The sequence below is a fragment of the Lacerta agilis genome, chromosome 10 (assembly GCF_009819535.1).
Source record: "Lacerta agilis isolate rLacAgi1 chromosome 10, rLacAgi1.pri, whole genome shotgun sequence".
In the NCBI taxonomy this organism is placed as follows: domain Eukaryota; kingdom Metazoa; phylum Chordata; class Lepidosauria; order Squamata; family Lacertidae; genus Lacerta; species Lacerta agilis.
This window is the reverse complement of record NC_046321.1, coordinates 27,601,103-27,623,710: the sequence shown is the minus strand read 5'-3', so window position 1 is coordinate 27,623,710 and position 22,608 is coordinate 27,601,103. Positions and strand designations below refer to the sequence as shown.

Here is a 22,608-nt window from a genome sequence, read left to right as displayed (position 1 = left end):
TCAGAAGATCTAAAAGATCAACTTGTTTTACGCTACGAGGGAGGTCACCCACTGAGTAACTGGGCCCCAAGTTCTTTAGAGCTTTAATTGTCAGGAACAAAACCTTGAACAACATGGCTCTGTAGTCTATAGGCAATCGAGTGCAGATCTTTCAACAGATACTTGAATACAGCATGTGTTAAGCTGGGTGTCCCACTAAACACCTGGGCAGCTGCATTTTGTGCAAGATGCAGCTTCCAAACAAGGTGCAAGGTTAACCCTGCATACAGCGCCTTATAGTTCTTTGCACGAAGAATGGACTCCACTCCAAAAAGGTTAAGCCATAATAATCTTGTTAGGTGGTGCTGCAAGACTCTGTGCGTTTTTGTTTTTTGTTTGCAACAGGCTAATGTGACATGGCTTCCTGTCTGTAAGCATGACCCATGGGTACAGCAGGGGCTTTCCAGTGGTAATTTCTGTTATTGCAGTGCCATATTCTTTAGCCACTGGGCTCTGGGAAATAACCACCCCCATTCTGGGTCATGGATGGAGAAGAAATTTGATTCGGTTCTCATTCAAAGGCAAACCTTCCTAATCCGCATTTTCCAAAACAATACGCAAACCAAAACTCAAGCATTCTTTGGAAGTCATGTTTCCCCAAGCCCTAAAGTTCATGTCCCCAGCCAAATAATGTGTGTATAAAAATGCATATGTTACTGAAGAAAACATACAACAATGCATTATGTTAGGGAAAATCGCATACAGAAATGTGTACAGGAGGAGAAATTCACACTAAAGTGCCGATGAATTTTCATGTGGACATTTAAAAGAATGGAATAAAATTGCAAACTGATGTGGAAATATGGAGAACTGAACTTGAGAAACTGAGGGAAGGTGAAATTGGTTGATTGGCCCATCCCCTAGGCACATGTCTCTCCATGTAAAATGCAGTCTTCGAAACATTCAGGGCATGTTGCACAGAGAAGATTCTCAGTGTTTGAACCATTCTAACAGATAAAAATCAAGACACCAAGAAATCCACCAAGGTTACTGCCAGACTGTTGGTATTTTGTGAGTGAGATTCAATCACATATTGACAAATTCAGGTTACTGAATTAAAGTGTGTTTGTTGATCTTGCATAGCACATCAAACCCACTTCTAAAAATCCCCAGACTTTTTGCAGTAAGGAAAGTGAGGAGGAAATTATTGGAAAAAGTGGAATTACAATCTCTTTATGCAAAGTCATGTAACCTCCCTGCAAACAAATCGGAATGGATGCTCAATAAACAGTAGACGTCTTCTAACCTCCCCAAAGACTGTATGAATAAATCAGGATGAATGAACAGTAAATAAATAATCTCTGGAAGTGACCCTGGAGCCTCTGAGCTGGACTTTTGCATTTTTGCTAGGGTTGCCATACGTCTGGAAATTCCTGGACATAGCCAGAATACTGCAGTCAAAAGCAGTGTCCGGGCAGAAACCGCTAAAACTGTCTGGGAAAATCCAGACATATGGCAACCTATGCCAGCAATGTTTTGGACAATTTTCCTTAAAAATAGCTCAAAAGCTTCCTTTTATTCGCAATCTTGCTCAATAACTTAAAAAAAGCTAAACAACTCATGTTGTCACGTGTTTATTGCTTTTATCACAAGAGGAAAATGTACAAATTTCTGCGGAAAGCAATTGTTTTGCCTTGTTGTTGGGTTTGGGGTCACGGTCACACCATACATTTAAATCACACTGCTTTCCCTCCAAAGAATCCTGGGAACCGTAGTTTACCCATTCAAAGAGCTGCAATTCCCACCACTCTTAACAAACCACATTTCCCAGGATTCATTGAGGAAAGTCCTGTGCTTTAAATGTGTGGTGCAGCTGTGACCTTGGGACTGTATTGTGCATTTCATTGTTTGCCTGTTGCTTCAGAATCTGTCTTCTGATACAGAGCTGCCTTTCTAAGACAGCAAACCACCTTATTCAAACATGCTGGCCTGAAGACTCTCTTAACATGTAAAGTACATTTTAATATTGAAGAGAATATTAATTATTATTATTTTTGTATTTTGTAATAATAAGATCAAATTCCGTCTTGACAAAATAAACAGGAAATATGCCTGGATATTGTTATGTGGCAACTCACTTCTCTGAGCAGTGAGATGTTCCAGCAATATTTATTTCCCGTCGTTTACATAACAAAGGGATGAGCCGGCCAGACCTGCCCAGCAGGTTTACCCTGAACAAAAACCAGCTGAAGCTCACAGCAATATTTTCCTTTGCCCACTCTACTTCCTTGGACTGATAGAAGCTTCCTTCTGCTTTTATCTGGTGCAGGTACCACCACCACCCCTCACTCGCAGGGCAGCTTCAGGGTCCAGCAGAGAGACTCTGTTGCCATGAAAGGCCTGAGCGGAAAAGCACACCAGATGGTGGCTGAGATGAAACTGATCTCAGGACAAAATGTCACCAACATGAAAAACTGGATTGCACGGAAATAATGTTTCTGACGTCTGCATGTTGAAATGACAGCATATTCTTGCAGAAAGAGACATTCTATTTCTCTTTCTTCCCAACCTGCTAAATGAGCAAAGGATGCTGTGGAGCAAGACAATGCTGAGCAGTTTCTTATGTTACCTGAACAGCAGCCTGGCTCCTTTGACATGCTTTTGGTTGATCAGTCTAACTGCCACCAGGTGGCAGCATAATCTAGCAGTCCTTCCCCATCTCCCTCTCAGTTCCTGCAGCTGGTCCTTTGCTAAGGAAGGGACACAAGGCCAGCCCAGGATATTTTGCTGCTTGAGGTGGAACAACAAATGGTATCTTCTCCCCAGGGCAAGGGGCATGGTGCACATGGCTAGCTAGTCCAACCCCTGCAATGCAGGAATAGGCAGCTGTCCCTTATGGGGATTGAACCTGCAACCTTGGCGTTATCAGCACCTCCTCCTCCTCCTCCTCCTTTGGCGATCGCTCGTAGCCGAGTAGGATTGTCTTCCATGAACACTGTTTTAACAGTGAGTCCGTAAGTGACTGTGGAGGCCAATTCTGGATCCACACAGTGGGGACATAGGTTTCCAGGCGGGAGTTGATCACGGTGAGGGTTTGCCAAGCGTGCCTTCCTCTTAGCACGTTTCTCCCTCGCGTCCTGAGTTCGAGTGCATTCAAAGCCCATGACACGTTTGGTAAAAGCTGCTCTCCAATTGGAGCGCCCGCAGGCCAGTGTTTCCCAGTTGTCAGTGCTTATACTACGTTATTTTAGATTTGCCTTGAGAGAGTCTTTAAACCTCTTTTGTTTATCAGCACCACGCTCTAACCAGTTAGCAAGTCAACAAGCATAACTTTCAGAGGGAACGAGGCTTCAGCAGGCAAGCTTGATTTTGGCTGATTTTTTTTTTTTAAATACCAGGGCTGAACAGCCAACTGGCTGATTGTCAGGTGAGGAACCAGTTTGGATTGCCAGCCCTTGCAAGCAGCATTGAAGGCAATCATCCATTGATACCCTTAGCTTTCATCGTATGGGTGGAATAGTAGTAGTAGTAGTAGTAGTAATAATAATAATAATAATAATAATAATAATAATAATAATAATGGGAGAGAACTCTAGAGTTCCCTTGAATTTGGCTTGGTAGTAAATTTGCAGCTAGTGTAATTCTCTCAGGACTGATGCAGTATGATCCGCAAGGAGCTGACCATAGCTGCAGGGTCTGAACCATCTACAAGGGCAGCCCCACAAAGAATGCATTGCAGTAATCCATTGGGAAGGTTATGAGCCATGCGTCAGAGCGGCAAGGCTGTCCTTTTCTTGGAACAGCTGCAGCTGGTGAACCGGCCACTGTTAGATGTGACATTCACCTTTTCCCTACAGTAAACAGAGACTATGCTGGGTTGGCACACACCACACCCTCTCTCTTGCCACACAAACCTGCTCTGCCCCCCCCCCCACCTGCGTGGAGTTCGGTTTCTCCTTCAGTGGCGCCAGGTGTTGCGCCTGTCAGTCACCTTTTAAACCTGGTTTAATGAAAATCTCCCCGGTGGTGGTGGCCGGGACTGGGTTCTCTGCTGTAAAAAGGAGGGAGTTAGAAGGGAGCTTGTTTTCTTTCCCTCGTAGATGCCTGCATCTCAAGGCCTCACGTGGGCCTCTGCACAAGCCCCCCATTGTTGCCTGAGCCCTCGTGGCCGGGAGTGGAAGGGGGAGCAGGGAGAGACCTGCTGTGGTTCCTTTAGCCGATTAGCCTTATTAATAGAAATTAAACCCCGTCTGTGAGCTCTGAAAGCCCCTACACGCTCCCTTCCCTACCTGTGCTCTTACTCCTTTTCCCCCTGACAGGAATGTATAGATAGAGAAGCGGGTGAAGGAGGGAAAGAAGTTAAGGAGCTTATGAGGATTAGAAACCAAGGCCTTTCACTTCTGGGACTTGTGAGGGTAGGTATTAAAACCTACCTGGGCTCATTGGTGACATGAGTGCCAGCTTGGTTTTTTTCCCTACGGTGGCCTAACCTCACCCCCCCCCCACTGCCTCTGCCCTCAGAAATATTGTGCCAACAGAATCTCTTTACCCTCGCATTATGCGCTTTTCAGGGCTGCCATTTTTCCACCCCTTGATCTTGCAAAAAAACAACAACAACCCTCCTGAAACAGGTTAACAGTAGCATTCCATGCATTGCACAATACATTTTGAAGTTGGTGGGACTTCTGAGCAGATTGCAGCATCAAATACTTAAATATGAAGACAACTACTTTTTGCAATACACCAAAAAGAAAAACTTGCAAAAAAGGGGGAAACTGTAATGAATGCACACAACTCATATTTTCAGAGAGGGCTCTCACTCGAAGATACTACAATACTATAGCACCATGGGGCTTGCTGTGGAGATGGGGAAAGAACAGTAACCATTTTCAAAAGACACAGTGATTTTTGCCTATAAAGTGCCTGTAATTTGCGATAGGGAGATTTTTAGAGAGTCAAACACCATGGAATTTTAATGTAGCCATCATAGTAAACATGGGCTTTCTGACTATACATGTCCATTTCTGAATATTCATATAATATAGATTGTTGCTGTTGTTGTTGTTCAGTCGTTCAGTCGTGTCCGACTCTTCGTGACCCCATGGACCAGAGCACGCCAGGCACCCCTATCCTCCACTGCCTCCCGCAGTTTGGCCAAACTCATGCCAGTTGCTTCGAGAACACTGTCCAACCACCTCATCCTCTGTCGTCCCCTTCTCTTTGTGCCCTCCATCTTTCCCAACATCAGGGTCTTTTCCAGGGAGTCTTCTCTTCTCATGAGGTGGCCAAAGTATTGGAGCCTCAATTTCAGGATCTGTGCTTCCAGTGAGTACTCAGGGCTGATTTCTTTAAGGATGGATATGTTTGATCTTTTTGCAGTCCATGGGACTCTCAAGAGTCTCCTTCAGCACCATAATTCAAAAGCATCAATTCTTCGGCGATCAGCCTTCTTTATGGTCCAGCTCTCACATAATATAGATACCTTCTTTAATCTTGACGTTTTCTCTCTCATGCACACACCATGAAAGGAACCTTATTTTGGGTCTCCCCCCCTGATATTATGAATGTGAAACATGCAGTAAGGAACTATTCATCAGTTTTTCTCACAGGAGTTACTGACAGTTCATTAATTGTGACTTCATCCAAATGGGTTTTAATCCATTCTAATCCAAATTGATTAAAATCTATTAAAAACACCACTATTGACTTTTTGCAGTTTGGAAACGCATTGAAAAGTATGGGATGAACAAATGATTTGCAGGAAGCTGTGTAAATGCCTTACAGTCAAATCAGTTCCAATGGGAGATGAATGCCATTGATGCACAAGTGCCCCGCAAGCAAATGCTCCACAACTATGGCATAAGCTTTTTGTAAACAGGTCATCCAGAAGAGCACTTTATTAAGCAGCCGTAAGGTGCACTGATGTGCAACATGAAGTCATTGTTTAAATTGTCTGCAGATGGAGCTGTTGCTTTACTTACCATTGGTATGGTTAGGGAATGCATGGGATAGTTGTCTAGACGTTAGTGCTATGGTGAATCTGACCTTGAACATGCCTGCTTCTCATAGGACAATGTAGAAGCACGAGGCTCCCTGGGATGTTCATCTTGACCTCTGCATTTTCCCTGCTCTAAGATTGTGTCTCGTCAGTGTCATGCCCTATGATGGCATCCTGCCAGCGTCATTCCTGCAACTTTCTTATGTCCCATAAGGCTGCCCTGGTCTCGGGAGCCAGGACCAGTGGCTGCCCCCCCTCCTCAAACCCTGCAGGAAAACCTCAAGAGCAGAGAGGGAGGCAGCTTAAAGACTCTAGCCCTCTCCCAGCTACCTCTCACTTTGGAGAGGCTGGATTACAGGGGGATTGTGGCCCAGGCATGCCGGCTCTGCTCCTTCCCATTGGCTGGGAAAGCCTCTTAAAAGTGGAGAAGTGGTTTCTTTCTGCTAGATCAGCAACCTATGATTCTTTAGCGACTTTAAAGCATAAGCAGCCGCTGACCCACATCCATGCTGTAAACACTTTGGTGCTTGAGCTGCAGGCTTCGCGGAGCCAAGGGGACTCTGGAGGAGGGCCTGGAAGCTGCTGTTGATCACCACAAGAAGATCCCACCAGCACCAGGTTTTCAGGATCTTTGAGAGCTGAGGTTTTGGCTGGCTAGGAAAGAAGGATGCAAGAGATCAGAAGGCTTCTTCCAGGGGTTCTCATTGGATGCCTGTCATGGAGTGAGTTCTGAAAGGTTGTCCCCTCCTTCTTCAAACTAGCCCTAGGCACCAGGAAACACTCCTTGGATCCATCTCCTTGGAAGTCGAAAAGTGAAAGGGAAGGCACAGCCCACCCAAGGTCTGTATTTTAATATGGAGCATGATATTTTGTATGTCAGGTGTTAGCATTGTTATATGCGTTGGGAATTAGTGACCCAAGGAGGATGTCCAGCTGGTTTCAACTCAGGATGAATACTGGTGTCATAACATATTGGGCAAGGGATATTCTTAAAGACTAAGTTAATTTGCCCTGGGTGCTTTCCTTTGTGCTGCTTGTGCATTCAGATGGAGAGTCTCTGCTGTTTTAGGTTTGGGGATCCCAGGAACTGGCCTCCCGGGTCTTGCAACTTGTACAAAATTTGGAGTTTGTGTTGAGTCCCTTGTTTTGCAGAACCTTGTGTACTGGGTTATGTTGTCTTGGCTTGTTTTAAAAAGAGTGCATATGAGCCGTATTGATTACCGGACCTGAAGGGAAATCTCTGCTCCCCTGGAGTCTGATTATTTTTATTCCAGACTCTGTGTGCATGTACATGCTCTGTATAGATATGTACATGTAGGCCTCTGGCTAAGACAGAGTGGCCAAAAAAAGAGGAGACACTTCAAGAAGAAGAAGAAGAAGAAGAAGAAGAAGAAGAAGAAGAAGAAGAAGAAGAAGAAGAAGAAGAAGAAGAAGAAGAAGAAGAAGAAGAAGAAGAAGAAGAAGATGAAAGAGGACATCAATCTGCATGAAAAATGGCATGTGCTGATCTATATGTATAATTTAAGTAGAAATACAAAATGGGGAAGACTGTTACCTGGTGATTTTTGTGCCAGTTCAGTCTGCTGCCCAGGTGTTAGGTATTGCTTATATTTATATTCCTGGAACCTTCAGACTGAGGCAATTTACAAGTAAAGCGGAAGCCTGTTTCTGTATCCATGAAGGCTAGCAGAACTGAGAGAAAGGGGGGAAAACGCTCCTAAGGCAGGTTTATATCAGGTCTGGGGAACCTTTGGCCCTCCAGATGTTGCTGGACTCCAACTCCCATCAACCCCAGCCAGCATGTCAGTGGTGATGGATGGTGGGAGTCCAGGAACATCTGGAGGGCCAAAGTTTCCCCACCCCTGGTTTGCATGTTATAGATCCCATGCAAATGCCATTCTAAATGATGGCTCAGTGAGTTATTTGTGTGGAGCAGATAACTTTGCAGCTCAAGTGCTTTTTACTGTGCCACTGAAAATTCTGTGTGTGGCAACTATAATGTACTAACTGCCATGAATATGGTCTACAAAACATCATTGCAAAAGGATCCACCCTGCTGAATCCTTTGCATGTAGGCAAAAATGCACAAGTGTCCTCTGGGCTGGCCCAATACATTTGGCTGCCTGAAGCAAAAGACAAGATGGCACCTGTTCCTGTTCCATGTACAAAAGCCAACCAGACTGGCAGCTGAATGTCACTTTGACAATGGCAAATGGGACATCCTCCTCCTGAGGACAGCAGGCTAGCTTAGAGGGTTGCAGGGCATGCCACTAGGCATACACAGTTCTTTCCTGGTCATCAACATTTGCCGCCTGAGGTGGCTGCCTCACTCTGCCTCATGGTAGGACTGGCCCTGACCATTCAATTGACATCTAGTGCAGAAACCGGGAGAGAAAGTCCCAGTCCCTGTGCAGCAGCTTCTATCAGTATTGCTGTGTTGGCTCTCCTCCAGAGACAACTAGGGATGCCAGGGATTTCCAACGAAAAATGGGAACGAGAGCAGAAATTGCCCATGCTTACTTACTATTTGTCCCATGTCCAGAATGGAAATAAATCCCAGGAATATGATCAGCGTTGGCTGTTGGTGGTGCTTTCAGTCTGCAGATGTTAGGTTTCCCCGCCCCTCCATTCGCATTCTGTTTCCTTTGCACTGAAATGAATGGGATGGAATAATTCAATGCTAATGTAATTACAAAAAATATGTAAATAATTACATAAATTACGTGAGTTACATAATTTAACTGTAGTGGACAGTGAGGTGAATAACTTCGTGATAGGTGGAAGACGAACTGCAACAGAATGGAAACACGGCTGCTTGCGATAAATAGAGAGCGAAGTGGGAAATGGTGCCTTCTTACAACCCCAGAGATAAGGCAGCATAAGAGCACTTGCCCAGTGCTGATCCTACAGGTGCTGGTGCAACCCAGTGCCTGGGAAGTGTTTGGAGTTTCCCTGCAACGGGCATAAGCTGTACACATCTACCTCTTGGGTACAGATAAGGTAGTTATGGTAATGTGAGACACTGTTGGTGTTGCCACAGCCACTGAAGCACCACAGGATCTGGCAGCATGGCCTTCTGATGCTGATGCTCTAATAACCTCCCCATTGCCAGCATGCTCAGTATCACAAAGGTCATGTGCTGTTGCATCGGAAAACTTGTGGAGCGGGTAGCAAACTTACATAGACATTCTTGACCAGCTTAAGGCTTTGAGAAACCTCCACTGCCCCCTTCCAATCTCCTGTTTACACCCATACTTTTGTACTCAACCATAGCAATTGCACACAGACAAATAATCTGTCTGGCATGCACTCACACAATTAATTGCTTAATTTGTGCTCTTGGTCACAACTTTTGGCCTACTTGTCTGCGTTTAAGGTCTTTCAGAAGAACGGGCCATTGTTTTCTGCATTACAGCAGCATGCAGAACCTTCAGCAAAAGATTGTATTAATGGTTTTAAATCGCACCACAGATCATGGTACTTTAACATTTAAAGCTAGACAAAGAGTGGGAGAGGAAATCCAAGGACCAGAGGGGAATAAACAAGCCTGAAACTCAAGGGGAAAAGAGAAAGTGTCAGAGCCTAGATATTCTGGCTCCAAGCTAGAGATACGTTGTTATGTCTCCAAACTGTCCAGAGGAAGTAGCTGTGCCAGAAATGCCAGTTCCTTGCTTCTTGCTGTTTTCTTGAAAGTATTATGGAATCATAGAATTGTAGAGTTGGAAGGGACCCTGAGGACCTTCTAGTCCTGCAATGCAGGAATCTCAACTAAAGTATCCATGACAGGTGGCCATCTAACCTCTGCTTAAAAACTAATGAAGGAGAGTCCACCACCTTCTGAGGAAGTCCATTCCACAGTTGAACAGCTCTTACCGTCAGAAAGTTCCTTCTGATGTTTAGTTGGAATCTCCTTTCTTGTTAACTGAACCCACTGGATCAAGCCCTACCCTCCAGAGCAAGAGAAAACAGGCTTGAAATATTTGAAGATGGCTATCATATCTCCTCTCAATTGCCTTTTTTCCAGGCTAAACATACCCGCAAAAAATTGAAAAGGTCCTATATGTTATACAACAATTCATTGGTTTTTGGTTGTATTATTGATGTTGAACTGAGATTTAAACCTAAGTGGCTTGAGACCACACCAGGTTCCCTGAAAGAGTGCCTTTCCCCTTATATACTTGACTGAATATTAAGATCTGCTTCAGAGGCCCTGTTCTGAGTGATCCTGCAAATGAAGCCAAGTGGGTAAGAAACAGGAAGAGGCCCCTTTCAGTAGTGGTACCCCAGTTATGGTATAGCCTTCTCAGAGAGGTTCAGCTGGTGCCATCTTTATGGATTTTCAGATCCTTGTACTCACCCAGGCCTTGTTTCACAAACTGGGTCTCTTGCATTTGAACTGATTTTTAAATTGTGTTTCAGTTGCATTTTAGTCTTAATTAATTGTATTTACTTCCTATTGTTTTACGCTGCATTTTGATGCTGCATTGTTTACTTACTGCAGCTACTGCCTTGTTGAGCAGCACTGTTAGTCCCTTGCATGAGTTTGCCTTCAGACATAGTTATTGCCCTACTTCAGGAGGGGAAGCACATGAACAGAAACGAGGCTGAAGGGAGACAATGGGAGCTGCTTGTCTGTATCTGCATCCTCTGTTCTCTTCTGTTCCTGCAGCACCACTCATCTCGCTCGCTTTCGGGTTCCTCCCCCTGGTTGACCAATGGGGAAGGGCCATGCTGAGGACGGCCACCTGCCAGAAAGACCAAAGCCTCCAGATGGTGGCTGGGGCTGGATAGTACTGTTGGGTTGCTTTGTCATCACTGGCTTTTCCTATGCCTTTCCAAAGGCAGTGAGCATATATTTCAAGGAACTGATGCATGACTTCCATGTGGGCTATAGTGACACAGCTTGGATCTCATCTATCATGCTGGCTATGTTGTATGGAACAGGTAAGGATCCCACGACTCCGTCCCAGGAAACACTTCCTTGTCTGTGCTTATAAAATGTACACAGCCATGAAAGCAAAGATCTAGCCATTTATTGTGAGTGGCCTCCTTAACCGCCTTCCTTCATTCCCACGGACAGTCTGCTGCTATTCTGAGCAGAGTGAGCTTTCACCCAGCTCCCCTTCTTGATTCCTATAATTTCAGCTGCCCTGATTGGCAAGCCCAAGATGCTCAGTGGTTTAGACCACAGTGCCACCCGCGTCCCTATGTAGTGGCCTAGAGAGTGAGCTAGATAATCCTGTAGTGCTGAAAACTCCACCAGCATTTGATCTGCCCCTGCCCAGCGCTGGCATGTGGATCACAACAGATTACTCACAAGGGAATTTCACCTTCAACAGAAAGAAAAAGTTCCTCCACCCTTGTTCTTAAGGATGGCAGATGTTTCTTCTATTCATAATAATGCAGCCAATTGCATGGTGACAGGAAATCACACGTTGCTTCACTTTTTCCTCCCCTTTTTATTTAACCAAGGCCTTTCCTCCCTTTCTTGTTTCTTTGATTGTCTGCAGGGCCTGTGAGCAGCATTTTGGTGAACCAGTTCGGGTGCCGGCCTGTGATGCTTGTTGGGGGGCTCCTGGCTTCCTCTGGGATGATTCTAGCCTCCTTCACCACCAACATTATTGAGCTGTACCTGACGGCTGGTGTGCTGACAGGTTAGTGTTGGGCAAGTGGCCTGGGTGGAAAGCAGTGCCACATGGGAATGCACCTGGAAGTGATAGATGGCATGAGAAATTGTCAGAGTGTTGTGAAAGTGCAAAAGGGAGGAAAGAACGTAATGATCGCAGCATTTTCACACACGCGATGCTAAATGCACCTCTTGGGCTCCTTTGGGTTACTTGTGAGCATTATTGGTGATATCAGCTAGGCTTCTATGTTTGCTTTGCAAATTCTGTGATTGAGTGGAGCCCAATCAAGAGGTACTATCTCCATGACACATAACTTCAAATAATAGTCTTAAATAACTCTGAAGTGTTATAAATTGCATGGATGAATTCTATATTCAGGAATTGGCTGTGCAATGGAGACCTCAGTAAAGCTGATATACCAGGATCTTGAAACCTATACATCTCTTAAAGCCACAATCCTCTTTTCTCACCTGTTACTCACAAATCTCTTTATACCCCACAGGTTTAGGCATGGCTCTGAACTTTCAGCCTTCTCTGATCATGTTAGGTTCCTACTTTGATAAGCGCAGACCTCTGGCCAATGGGCTCGCTGCGGCCGGGAGTCCTGTCTTCCTTTCAGCCCTCTCTCCACTGGGCCAAGTCTTGCTGGAGAAGTTTGGCTGGCGAGGGGGATTCCTCATCATGGGGGGGCTCCTGCTTAACTGCTGCACCTGCGGAGCAGTCATGAGACCCCTGGAGCTGAACAGGAAGAAGAAAAGAGAGGAAGCCCAGGACAAATATGAAGCCAAAGAAATGCTGCCCATGGGAGGAAGGGCCGAAGAGGCTGTCAGCACCACGGACAGCACCAAGAAGTCAAATAATGCCAAGAAGAAAAAGAAGCCCAAGAAAGGGAAGAAGCTGTTGGATTTTTCCATCTTCAAAAACCGGGGTTTCGTCATTTACGCCATTGCCAAGTTCATCATGGTCTTAGGTCTTTTTGTGCCCACTATATTGCTAGTCAACTATGCCAAAGACTCAGGAGTGCCAGACAAAGAGGCCGCTTTCCTCCTGTCCATCATTGGTTTCATAGACATCTTTGCCCGCCCATCCTGCGGGGTGCTTGCTGGGCTAAAGCGGGTGCGGCCCCATGTGACCTACTTGTTCAGCTTCGCTATGCTCTTCAATGGCCTGACAGATATCTTCAGCGCCAGGGCCACCGATTACACGGCCCTTGTCATCTTCTGCATTTTCTTTGGCATCTCCTATGGGATGGTGGGGGCCCTGCAGTTTGAAGTGCTCATGGCCATCATTGGGTCACAGAAGTTCTCCAGCGCCATCGGGCTCGTGCTGCTCATTGAGGCCTTTGCTGTGCTCATCGGACCACCTACTGCAGGTAATTCTTGGGCACCTGTTACCTGCACTCATTTCTGCAGAGCTTAATTGCAGGTGGGGCTTCCATGAAAGAGCACAACCCCAAGACAAAAACTTCATAAAAGTAATAATAAAGAGCAGGGTGCATTTGAACATATGCAGAAAGCTATCCCATCCCACTGACGAGTCTCAGTATATCTGTGGTTAGGAGCCAGGGTTTGAGGGTTTGGTTTTTATTAAATTTTTAGCTCATTCTTCTTCTAGGGAGTTCATGTCTGATCTTCTCCCATTTTATTTGCACACAATCCTTTAAGGTACGGTAGGTTAGACTGAAAGAAGGGCTGGCCCAAGACCACCAAGTGGACTTCACAGCTGAGTAGAGATTTGAACTCAGGTTTCCCTGATCCTAGACTGACCCTGTAACCATCACACTGGCTGTCTGGTCAGGGGTGTGTGACTTCTTAGGAGATTTGGCCATGTGAAGGTGCCACAACACCTTAACAATGTGTATCTCCTGGAAATGCCAATGTTCCTGCTGAAATAGCTTACAGATACCTTAGGGATTCTGTTCTCTCTTCAGCCAGCCTGACCTAACATGGTGGCTTCCTATCATGCCAGAATACTGGTTTATTTCACAGGATAGCACATCTCCAGTTTGCAGGTAGATCCCACTTGACATTTTACCTATGCACATGGGCTCTCTGAAGAAGAACAGGCAGCTTACTATGGAAAGCACACATTCCTGCCTGCCTGCCTTCCCAGTTTCTGTGTGTTTCTTGGCTGGCTTAAAATGGGATGACTGGCAGTGTTGGGAGTAAGTGACACAGCCATCTTATTTTTCTCTAAATCCTTTTTCATTCTGACTCCCCTCCACCTCATACACACATATGCCTCAAAGTACTCTGAAGTCCCCATTGGTTCATTTAATATACTACGTGGTGGCAAAGCATATTTATTGCCAAGTGTGTTGTTCCAGGGTGGCCCAAGGAGCCTGATCCCTACCTTTGCAACCCTCAACATCACTCTCCCTTTGTTGCTTTTCTTCCACAAGCACACAGTCCCTTTTCCTGCTAGCCCTATGGGCTACCTAACATCACCATTAACTGAACCCTGAAGCAGCAATGAGAACAGAGTTAAGCACTAGAAACTTGGGGGAGTAAGACTTAGAAGTGAGCGTTGTGAGGTGTGTGCGTAGAGGCCAGCCCAGATTCACCTCCAACCCAAGTTGGGGTGGGTAACATGTGGCCCTCGAGATGTTGTTGGACTGCAGCTTCCATCATCGTGGGCCATTGAGAAGCCACAAGTCAGCCACCCCTGCCTTAAAGAAACAACTTGCTCATCCTGTTCCTTCCATAGTTGTATCCTACCATCTCTGCTGTTTCAGTGACCAGGCAGGGGAATGCATGGAACTAAGGAGAGGGGGAAATATACTGACTGTGGGTACCATTTTTTTGCCTTGATGTCTACATTTTGTGAGCTTTCAAGCAGCACGGGTTCCAGTTTCTGAGGAAGTGCTTTAATATGGCATCAACATGAAATTGTGGTAGGTTGCTATAATACAGATATGCTGTGCTCTCTCTCTTTCTCTTTCTTAAAAAAAAAATCCCAGGACGATTGGTGGATGCGCTCAAGAAATACGAGGTTATCTTCTACCTGGCTGGCTCGGAGGTTGTGTTGTCGTCTGTGTTCCTGGCTGTGGCTTCTTACTGCTGCCTGAGCAGGAAGGAAAAGAAGAACTCTCAGCCAGAGAACCCTCCTGCAGACGGAGGTGGCAGTGAAACAGAGGAAGCAGAATCAGATGTCCCGGAAGCAGAGGATCACCCTGGAGACAATCACCACCACTCCCGCAGCATTAACAATGCTGCGGGTGATGCAGTGAACCACATTGCAGAGAACAGGAACGTGGATGGAGCCGGCCGGCTGGAAGGGGAGGGTACAGCTTTGGTACCGGGGGGCTGCGATGCTCACCAGACAGTGGAAAGAGACAGTTTTTAGCTATGTGGAGCTCAGCTTTGATGAACAAGAGACAATGTCGCTATTGTATGGGGTCCAACCTAAGGAGGAGTGTTTATGGAAAACGGATGTTTCTGGATGCTGGGATGAGATAGACCGAGTCTCAAGAATAGTGATGTTTATATGTGTAAAGGCACAATGGTACAGTGGTACCTTGGTTTTCGAGCATCTTAGAAGTCAAACGTTTCAGCTTTCGAACGCCGAAAACCCGGAAGTAAATGCTTCCGCTTTTGAACGCTTTTCGGAAGCCGAATGTGCCACGCAGCTTCCGTATTGAGTTTTCCAGACGTAATTGCTTCCAGAAATGCATGCTTCGGTTTTCAAATGTTTTGGAAGTCGAACAGTCTTCCGGAATGGATTAAGTTCGAAAACTGAGGTTCCACTGTACTGTGAACAGAAATTTGAATGAATACAAGCCATAGGGCTCCCCTGAATGGCTTGCAGAATTATGTGATGCTGTTCAACACAATGGGAGGGGGGGTTGTCCCCCATGTACTGACAAACACTTAATTTAGGAGATTTTAATGATCTGTCTATCTTTGATACCTTTTTCTAAGCTACCTCTACTAATCCAGAGCTCAGCAAAGGAGGCCATCACATTGTAATCCTTACCCTTGGTCATGGTTTTCCCAGTTTTGTCATAGGTGTAGAGCATATTAGGAACATAGCAAGCTGCCTTATGCTGAGTCAAACTCTTGGGTCCACCGCAGTCAGTATTGTCTGCACTGACTGGCAGCTGCTCTCCAGGGTTTCAGACCAAGGTCTCTCCCAGTTCTACCTAGAGATGTCGGCTTGTGACCTTCTGCATGCAGAGCCTTTAACAGTTTCAGTATGTAGAATGGGGAGAGGAGTACCATATAGATCGGAAAGTCACATATCTATTTTGAAAGACTGGCTGTGTGCCAAATCTTCAACAAGAGAGATGGTATGTAGCTAAGGCAGGGGTCAGCAACCTTTTTCAGCCGTGGGTCGGTCCACCGTCCCTCAGACCATGTGGTGGGCCGGACTATATTTTGAAAAAAAATAAATGAACGAATTCCTATGCCCCACAAATAACCCAGAGATGCGTTTTAAATAAAAGCACACATTCTACTTATGTAAAAACACCAGGCAAGCCCCACAAATAACCCAGAGATGCCTTTTTAAATAAAAGGACACATTCTACTCATGTAAAAACATGCTGATTCCTGGACCATCCGTGGACTGGATTGAGAAGGCATTTGGGCCGTATCCGGCCCACGGGCCTTAGGTTGCCTACCCCTGAGCTAAGGAGATGCCAACTATTGGCCACATTTCTGTTGGAAAAAGAAGCTTCCATCAGTCCAAGGTGGATGTCTGGTGGTTGCTATGTAGACCAGACTGTGTAACGAGAGAGGGTCCCCCCCCCCCCGGCCTAAAACAGAGATGGAAGACGATAGAATGATTATGCTTTCAGGCAGGCCAAGTAAATATTCAATGCAAACATTTCAGGTAAGCCATGCCATTAGCTCAGCACTCTAATGTAGCCCTCTTACATTGCAAGTGAGAGGAAAATGCCTTCCATTTTATTTATTTATTTATTTGGCAAAAAATGCACCCTTAGTGTTCTAAGGGTGGTGGGTGGTGCTGTGGGTTAAACCACAGAGCCTAGGGCTTGCCGATCAGAAGGTCGGCGGTTCGAATCCCCGCGATGGGGTGAGCCCCCGTTGCTTGGTCCCAGCTCCTCCCAACCTAGCAGTTTGAAAGCACAGCAAAGTGCAAGTAGGTACCGCTCTGGCGGGAAGGTAAACGGCGTTTCCGTGCGCTGCTCTGGTTCACCAGAAGCGGCTTAGTCATGCTGGCCACGTGACCCGGAAGCTGTACGCCGGCTTCCTTGGCCAGTAAAGAGAGATGAGCGCCGCAACCCCAGAGTCGGACACAACTGGACCTAATGGTCAGGGGTCCCTTTACCTTTAGTGTTCTATCCACAACAGGGCTTCTGTCCCTTTAAGGTGTTCTACAGCAGGTAAAAGTTCTTCAGTGTTGCTACAGCAGGGAAAACTGTACCTGTCGGTTGTTGTGCTCTTTCAAAGCTCTTAAAGGGAAAGAAACCTTGTTATTCTTTTTGCAGTATGGCCAGCCTAGTCCATTGGCCAGGGATTGCCGCAAGCCAGGGGAGCTCTAGCCACTTTTAACTTCAAAGCCTCTGCCCCACTGTGAAACTGTCCTCCTTTGGTGGGAAAGGTTTGTGGCTGGAAAGAGGCCCATCATCCTAAGCAGCACCCATCATCTATAAACAAAAAAGCCTTTCCTTTCATTGCATGGTATGAGATAGTCACAGGAGTCTGGGCAGGGGTTAAGAAAAAGTGGATGCATCTTCTGAGTCTGCCTTTAATACATAAATCTATCCTTTGTTCTTTACCCAGCAGGGCTGCTTGTAGCGTTTGTATAGCCAGAGGTAGAAATACTAAGCACCCATGAGTGATGCCCTATATTTGTGCTGTTTCGTATGCCAATTCAGAATTTGCTTTACCTTCCATTCTACTGGAAGAATTACCCTTTGGAAATTGAAAGCTTACACACACACACACACACACACACCCCATAGATCCAATAAAAAAATTTTTGTCTAACTTAATTCTTGTACTGCACCAAAGATTCAGTCACTGACAAGTCCTTCAGTCTTGGCAGCCCAGTGCTACTAATTTGCATCTCCAAACAACAGCAAAATGTGGCACAATCTCTGCTGCTGCTGCAGCAGCAGCTATGACAATATCCTAAACCTGCCTGATTCCAACTCTTTTCCAGGCAACCCTGGAAATTCAGCCAGTCCTTTATGCAGCTGAAGTTACTTTGGCTTTGATAAGCATACTGGATACCGAGTGGGATTCATAACTATGCTGTACCCCTTGCATTACAGCTGTGCCCTTCCTGAAAGGACATCACTTGCAATTTTGCAGCTCCTGGCAACAGGATCTCTTCAGCCAAATTGAGGGCAGAAAAAGCAGCAGACTGCAAACCACAACCCCCAATGTAAATATTACTTTAACATGGCAGCATTTCCAGATGGGCTATTTATTTCCTCCAGATTTGGTTGCTTTCTGACACCTTCGAGTGCAACTATCCTGTCAGGATGATACAGGCAGTAATGTATAGCTTCTGAGGAAGTTTTGTACAAACAGTTTTTGTTAGAACTGTTGTTTAATTATGTGGACTGGCCATGGGTAATTTGCTATCTTGTAAATATTATTGACCCAATGGCTTCAGAGCAGTCTTGTGTGGAGTCCTTGTTTGCCTCTCACTTTCTTAGATACCCTTAAAATACGTACAAATAACCAAATCTCACAAACTCTGCAAAACAATACTAGAATGGCAGGTGCCACAAAAGTCTGCCTGATATTTTTGTAGTATTTTATACCAGTAAAAGGTAAAGGTAAAGGGATGCCCCCACCACCATTAGGTCCAGTCGTGTCCAACTCTGTGGTTGCGGCGCTCATCTCACGTTACTGGCCGAGGGAGCCGGCATACAGCTTCCAGGTCATGTAGCCAGCATGACAAAGCCGCTTCTGGCAAACCAGAGCAGCACACGGAAACGCCGTTTACCTTTCTTCTGGAGCAGTACTTATTTATCTACTTGCACTTTGACATGCTTTTGAACTGCTAGGTTGGCAGGAGCTAGGACCGAGCAACGGGAGCTCACCCCGTCGCAGGTATTTGAACCGCCGACCTTCTGATCAGCAAGCCCTAGGCTATGTGGTTTAACCCACAGCACCACCTGCGTCCTTTTATACTAGTAAAGGTAAAGGTAAAGGGACCCCTGACCATTAGGTCCAGTTGTGTCCAACTCTGGGGTTGTGGCGCTCATCTTGCGTTACTGGCCGAGGAAGCCAGCATACAGCTTCCGGGTCATGTGGCCAGCATGACTAAGCCACTTCTGGCGAACCAGAGCAGCGCACAGAAACACCGTTTACCTTCCCGCCGGAGTGGTACCTATTTATCTACTTGCACTTTGAAGTGCTAGGTGGGCAGGAGCTGGGACCGAGCAACGGGAGCTCACCCCGTTGCGGGGATTCGAACTGCTGACCTTCTGATCAGCAAGCCCTAGGCTCAGTGGTTTAACAATCAGGGTGAAGAGAAGAAAGAAAATTAGAAAGGGGATCCAGGACAAAACTAGCTGGCAGCCACCTAATCATCTTGCCACAGTTTATGAGGATTGCATTTTTATTTTTATTTTCCCTTCTTACATTTAGTGGGAACATTTGTCCTTCAAACAGCATCTACTGGTACATGACTGTTACATTAGCATCTGGATTGAAAGCATGTTTGTTACTCTGTGGTAATTATCCCACACAGGTAATTCCTTAACAGAAATATCTGCAGTCTCAAGGAAGACACCCCCGTATCCTGAGGAATAATCCACTCCCAGCAATGTTGCACAAGCTGTAATTTCATGCCCCCCCCTCCTTACATAAAGGAACCAATGTTAGCAGTGACCAGCAAACAGCAGCCAAGAGGCTGAAATGAAACTCCTCTGCACTTGAGCAGCAAGCAAATTAGGTTAAGGGCTGCTGAGGTCATTAAAGACCTGGATTTCTGGAGGAAAGCTACCTCCTTGGGCATGCCTAAATCACATTTAATCTGCTTTACACCCAGGTCTCCCAGAGACACCCTCTGCCAAATCCCTTTCTTCCGGTTGCTTCAGCATCCTGACCTCAGGTGCCCCAGGGCAGCACCTTAGAGGAACTGTTACATCACAGAAGGATCAGACACTAAATGCAATGGTTGGCAGACTCAGTAGGAGGAAGGGTGTGCGCCCCTGGGCCGTGTTGGCACTCAGAAAAAAATATCACGATGAAGTCTCCCTTCCCCCCCACCACAAAAAGTGTTTTGAAGCTAGGAAGAGAGCGACGAGCTCATTTTTAACAAGCCATGAAGTGCAGCAGCAGATCGAATTATTCCTGCAATAACTAAATAGCACATGGTAGTCTAGGTGACTGAAGCTTTCACCACATGGTGCCTTTACAAGGTTTCTTTTTTCCTTTAAGAGCAGGGGTCAGCAAACTTTTTCAGCAGGAAGCCGGTCCACTGTCCCTCAGACCTTGTGGGAGGCCAGACTATATTTTGGAAAAATAAATAAATGAATGAATTCCTATGCCCCACAAATAACCCAGAGATGCATTTTAAATAAAAGGACACATTCTACTCATGTCAAAACACGCTGATTCCTGGACCGTCCGTGGGCCGGATTTAGAAGGTGACTGGGCTGGATCTGGCCTACCCCTGTTTAAGAGCTTCTAAGAGCAGCAGAAGCAGCAGCAATGTTGTGCCCACGTGATGGGCTTTTCACCACCATAACTGCAAGGGTCAAGAGGATACTCCCTTATATCCAGGCAAGACAGTGGAGATGTCCATTCAGCAATTGCTGCGGTTCCTGCTTGGTTGCTTTTGTACATAGCCAGACAAGTAGGTTGCGTCTTGAAGAAGCCCAGACCTTTCACTCTGTGACAACTAACACTGACAGCATGTAGCCAGTCTACTTGTCCTGCAGACATCTCTGAGAGGAGTTGAGGACCCACACAAGCTGAAGGTTCTTGGATGTGTTGACTGAGTGGGCAGAACAAGCTTTGTGGTCAGATTCGACTGCCTTCTGAGCAGGACGAAGCACACCACCACATTCATCAAAAGCCCAATTAATAACTGGAGAAAGAAAAAATAAATGTATTTTAGTGGGCAATTTCAGGGCAAAACACCTCTGAAGAATTGTGCAGAAATGAAAATCAATCCAAGCAGGTCAGACACTTTCAAAAGCTTGTTAGTTTCTCCAACAACCTAGCACAAGCCCGTTACTATCTATGGCTATGATATGGTCATTAGTGCCTCCACGGGCAAATCTTTATGTTTGGTTTCTCCCAGTCCCTCCTTCCTGGTGCCAAGAGAATGCTGCAGATATTACAGTGCCAGCTATGAGATATGAGCTTGAGGACAGAGCAGCCTCTGTGGGCATGTTCATCATGCACACACATATTCTGTAGAGTTTACAGCTAGACACACTGCTCACAAAGACAAATGTTATGGCCAGAAGTCTCAGCAGTTCAATCCACAATCTTACGAGAGGCGCAGGCAGTGTGGAACACTACATCCACAGCCTTTGCTTACGAGAGGCATCGTCTTGTTTCCCAACCTCTTTCTTCACATACTCTCTCAGGATTTTCTCCTCAAACATGCTTGAAAATGTTCAGATTCTCAAGATGCCAAACAGTATCAGATCCTTGTGCAGAAAATGTATGGGTGCCCACCATATACAGCATCCGTGTTGGGTTACCTAAGAAATGAGATTTAGAGACTAAGCTCCCGACATGTCATTTCAAGTCATTCTTTACACACAGTTTTGCTGCCAGCTGCATATTCAACATGGCAAAAGACATTAGGACAGCTTGTTTCTTTCTTACTTGCATAGCATTTATGAACTGCTAAGCATTGGTTCCCTTTGAAAGAATATATATGACCTGAACTTTAAGCCAAGGGACAGTCGTATACAGTGGAACCTAGGTTCCCAAACGCCTCCGTTGTCTTGAATGCCGAAAACCCGGAAGTAAATGCTTTCGTTTTTGAACATTTTTCGGAACCTGAACGTGTAATGCAGCTTCCACCGAGTGCAAGAAGCTCTTGCAACCAATGGGAAGCCGTGCCTTGGTTTCTGAATGTTTTGGAAGCGGAACAGGCTTCCGGAATGGAATTCTGTTTGAGAACCGAGTTACCACTGTATATGGAAAAGTGCAACTGCATTGGTCTCCGTGCCATACTTTCCGACTACAAAATTGATCGATAGTGTCTCTTCCTGTGAACAAAAGGATCAAGGAGAGACAAGCCAAATGGTTAAGAAGCCAGGAGGAAAAAGGTAAGACAATGAAGTTCACATTTTCTTTATTAGTCACAGAGTTCAACACATAAAAGCGCTCTGAAGAGTACGCTGGATCCACATGGTCTTTTCTTTGCCAGTCACAGAGAAAGACACAAGAGAAATCAAAAACCAAGGGGAAAGCATATAAGTCATAAAATTTAAGCTCTTCTGTAGCTTCTCTCCTTGCCAGTTGGCACAATCTACATAAGAGTTAAGCTGAAACCAACACCCCTTTATTACTGAAAGATCACTCTTGCTAATCAGGACAAAATGCCATTCCATTGCATCAAAAAAATATCAGAATGATACAGGATTGGAATAATTCCTCAGAATACAAACAAGCATTCTCTCCCCACCCCTCTTCCTTTGGTGTCGGAAGATTCATGTGGGCGAGTGACAGGGGTGGGGACACTGGTCAAGGCGCATAATAGGCTCTCTGTCCTCAGAAGCAGCATTTCAAAAGGAATAAAAGTAAATGTGTAGGTGTAATGAAAGTGCAGTGTAGGAACTGAGAGCTTTAATGCTTAAACTGGCTGTTTGATCTTTAACCTCAGCAAATCTATGGGCCTCATTCCATGGATAATCATTCCCCCACCCCAAGATATAATGTTGGTTTTTCCCCCAAATCTAACACCTTCTTAAATACTATATAAGGCTTATGTTTTACAAAACTTCATGCAGCAAAGCACCTATGCAAGATAGTGTAAAAGGCAGGCTGTGAGATCCTTAAAACCAGTGGGGATTGGGAACATAAACCAGGGCAAGCTCTCCCCAGTGTCAAG

General features: G+C 45.6%; 1 protein-coding gene across 1 annotated transcript; it reads left to right on the top strand.

Moving 5' to 3' along the window:
• The first annotated feature begins 10,651 nt into the window (after positions 1-10,651).
• On the top strand, positions 10,652-15,155 carry SLC16A8 (solute carrier family 16 member 8). Its single transcript, XM_033163303.1, has 4 exons — positions 10,652-10,921; positions 11,488-11,631; positions 12,107-12,976; positions 14,564-15,155. Exons 1-4 carry the CDS (start codon positions 10,693-10,695, stop codon positions 14,947-14,949), a joined length of 1,629 nt encoding a protein of 542 aa, XP_033019194.1. The 5' UTR covers positions 10,652-10,692; the 3' UTR covers positions 14,950-15,155.
• Positions 15,156-22,608: the final 7,453 nt, after the last annotated feature.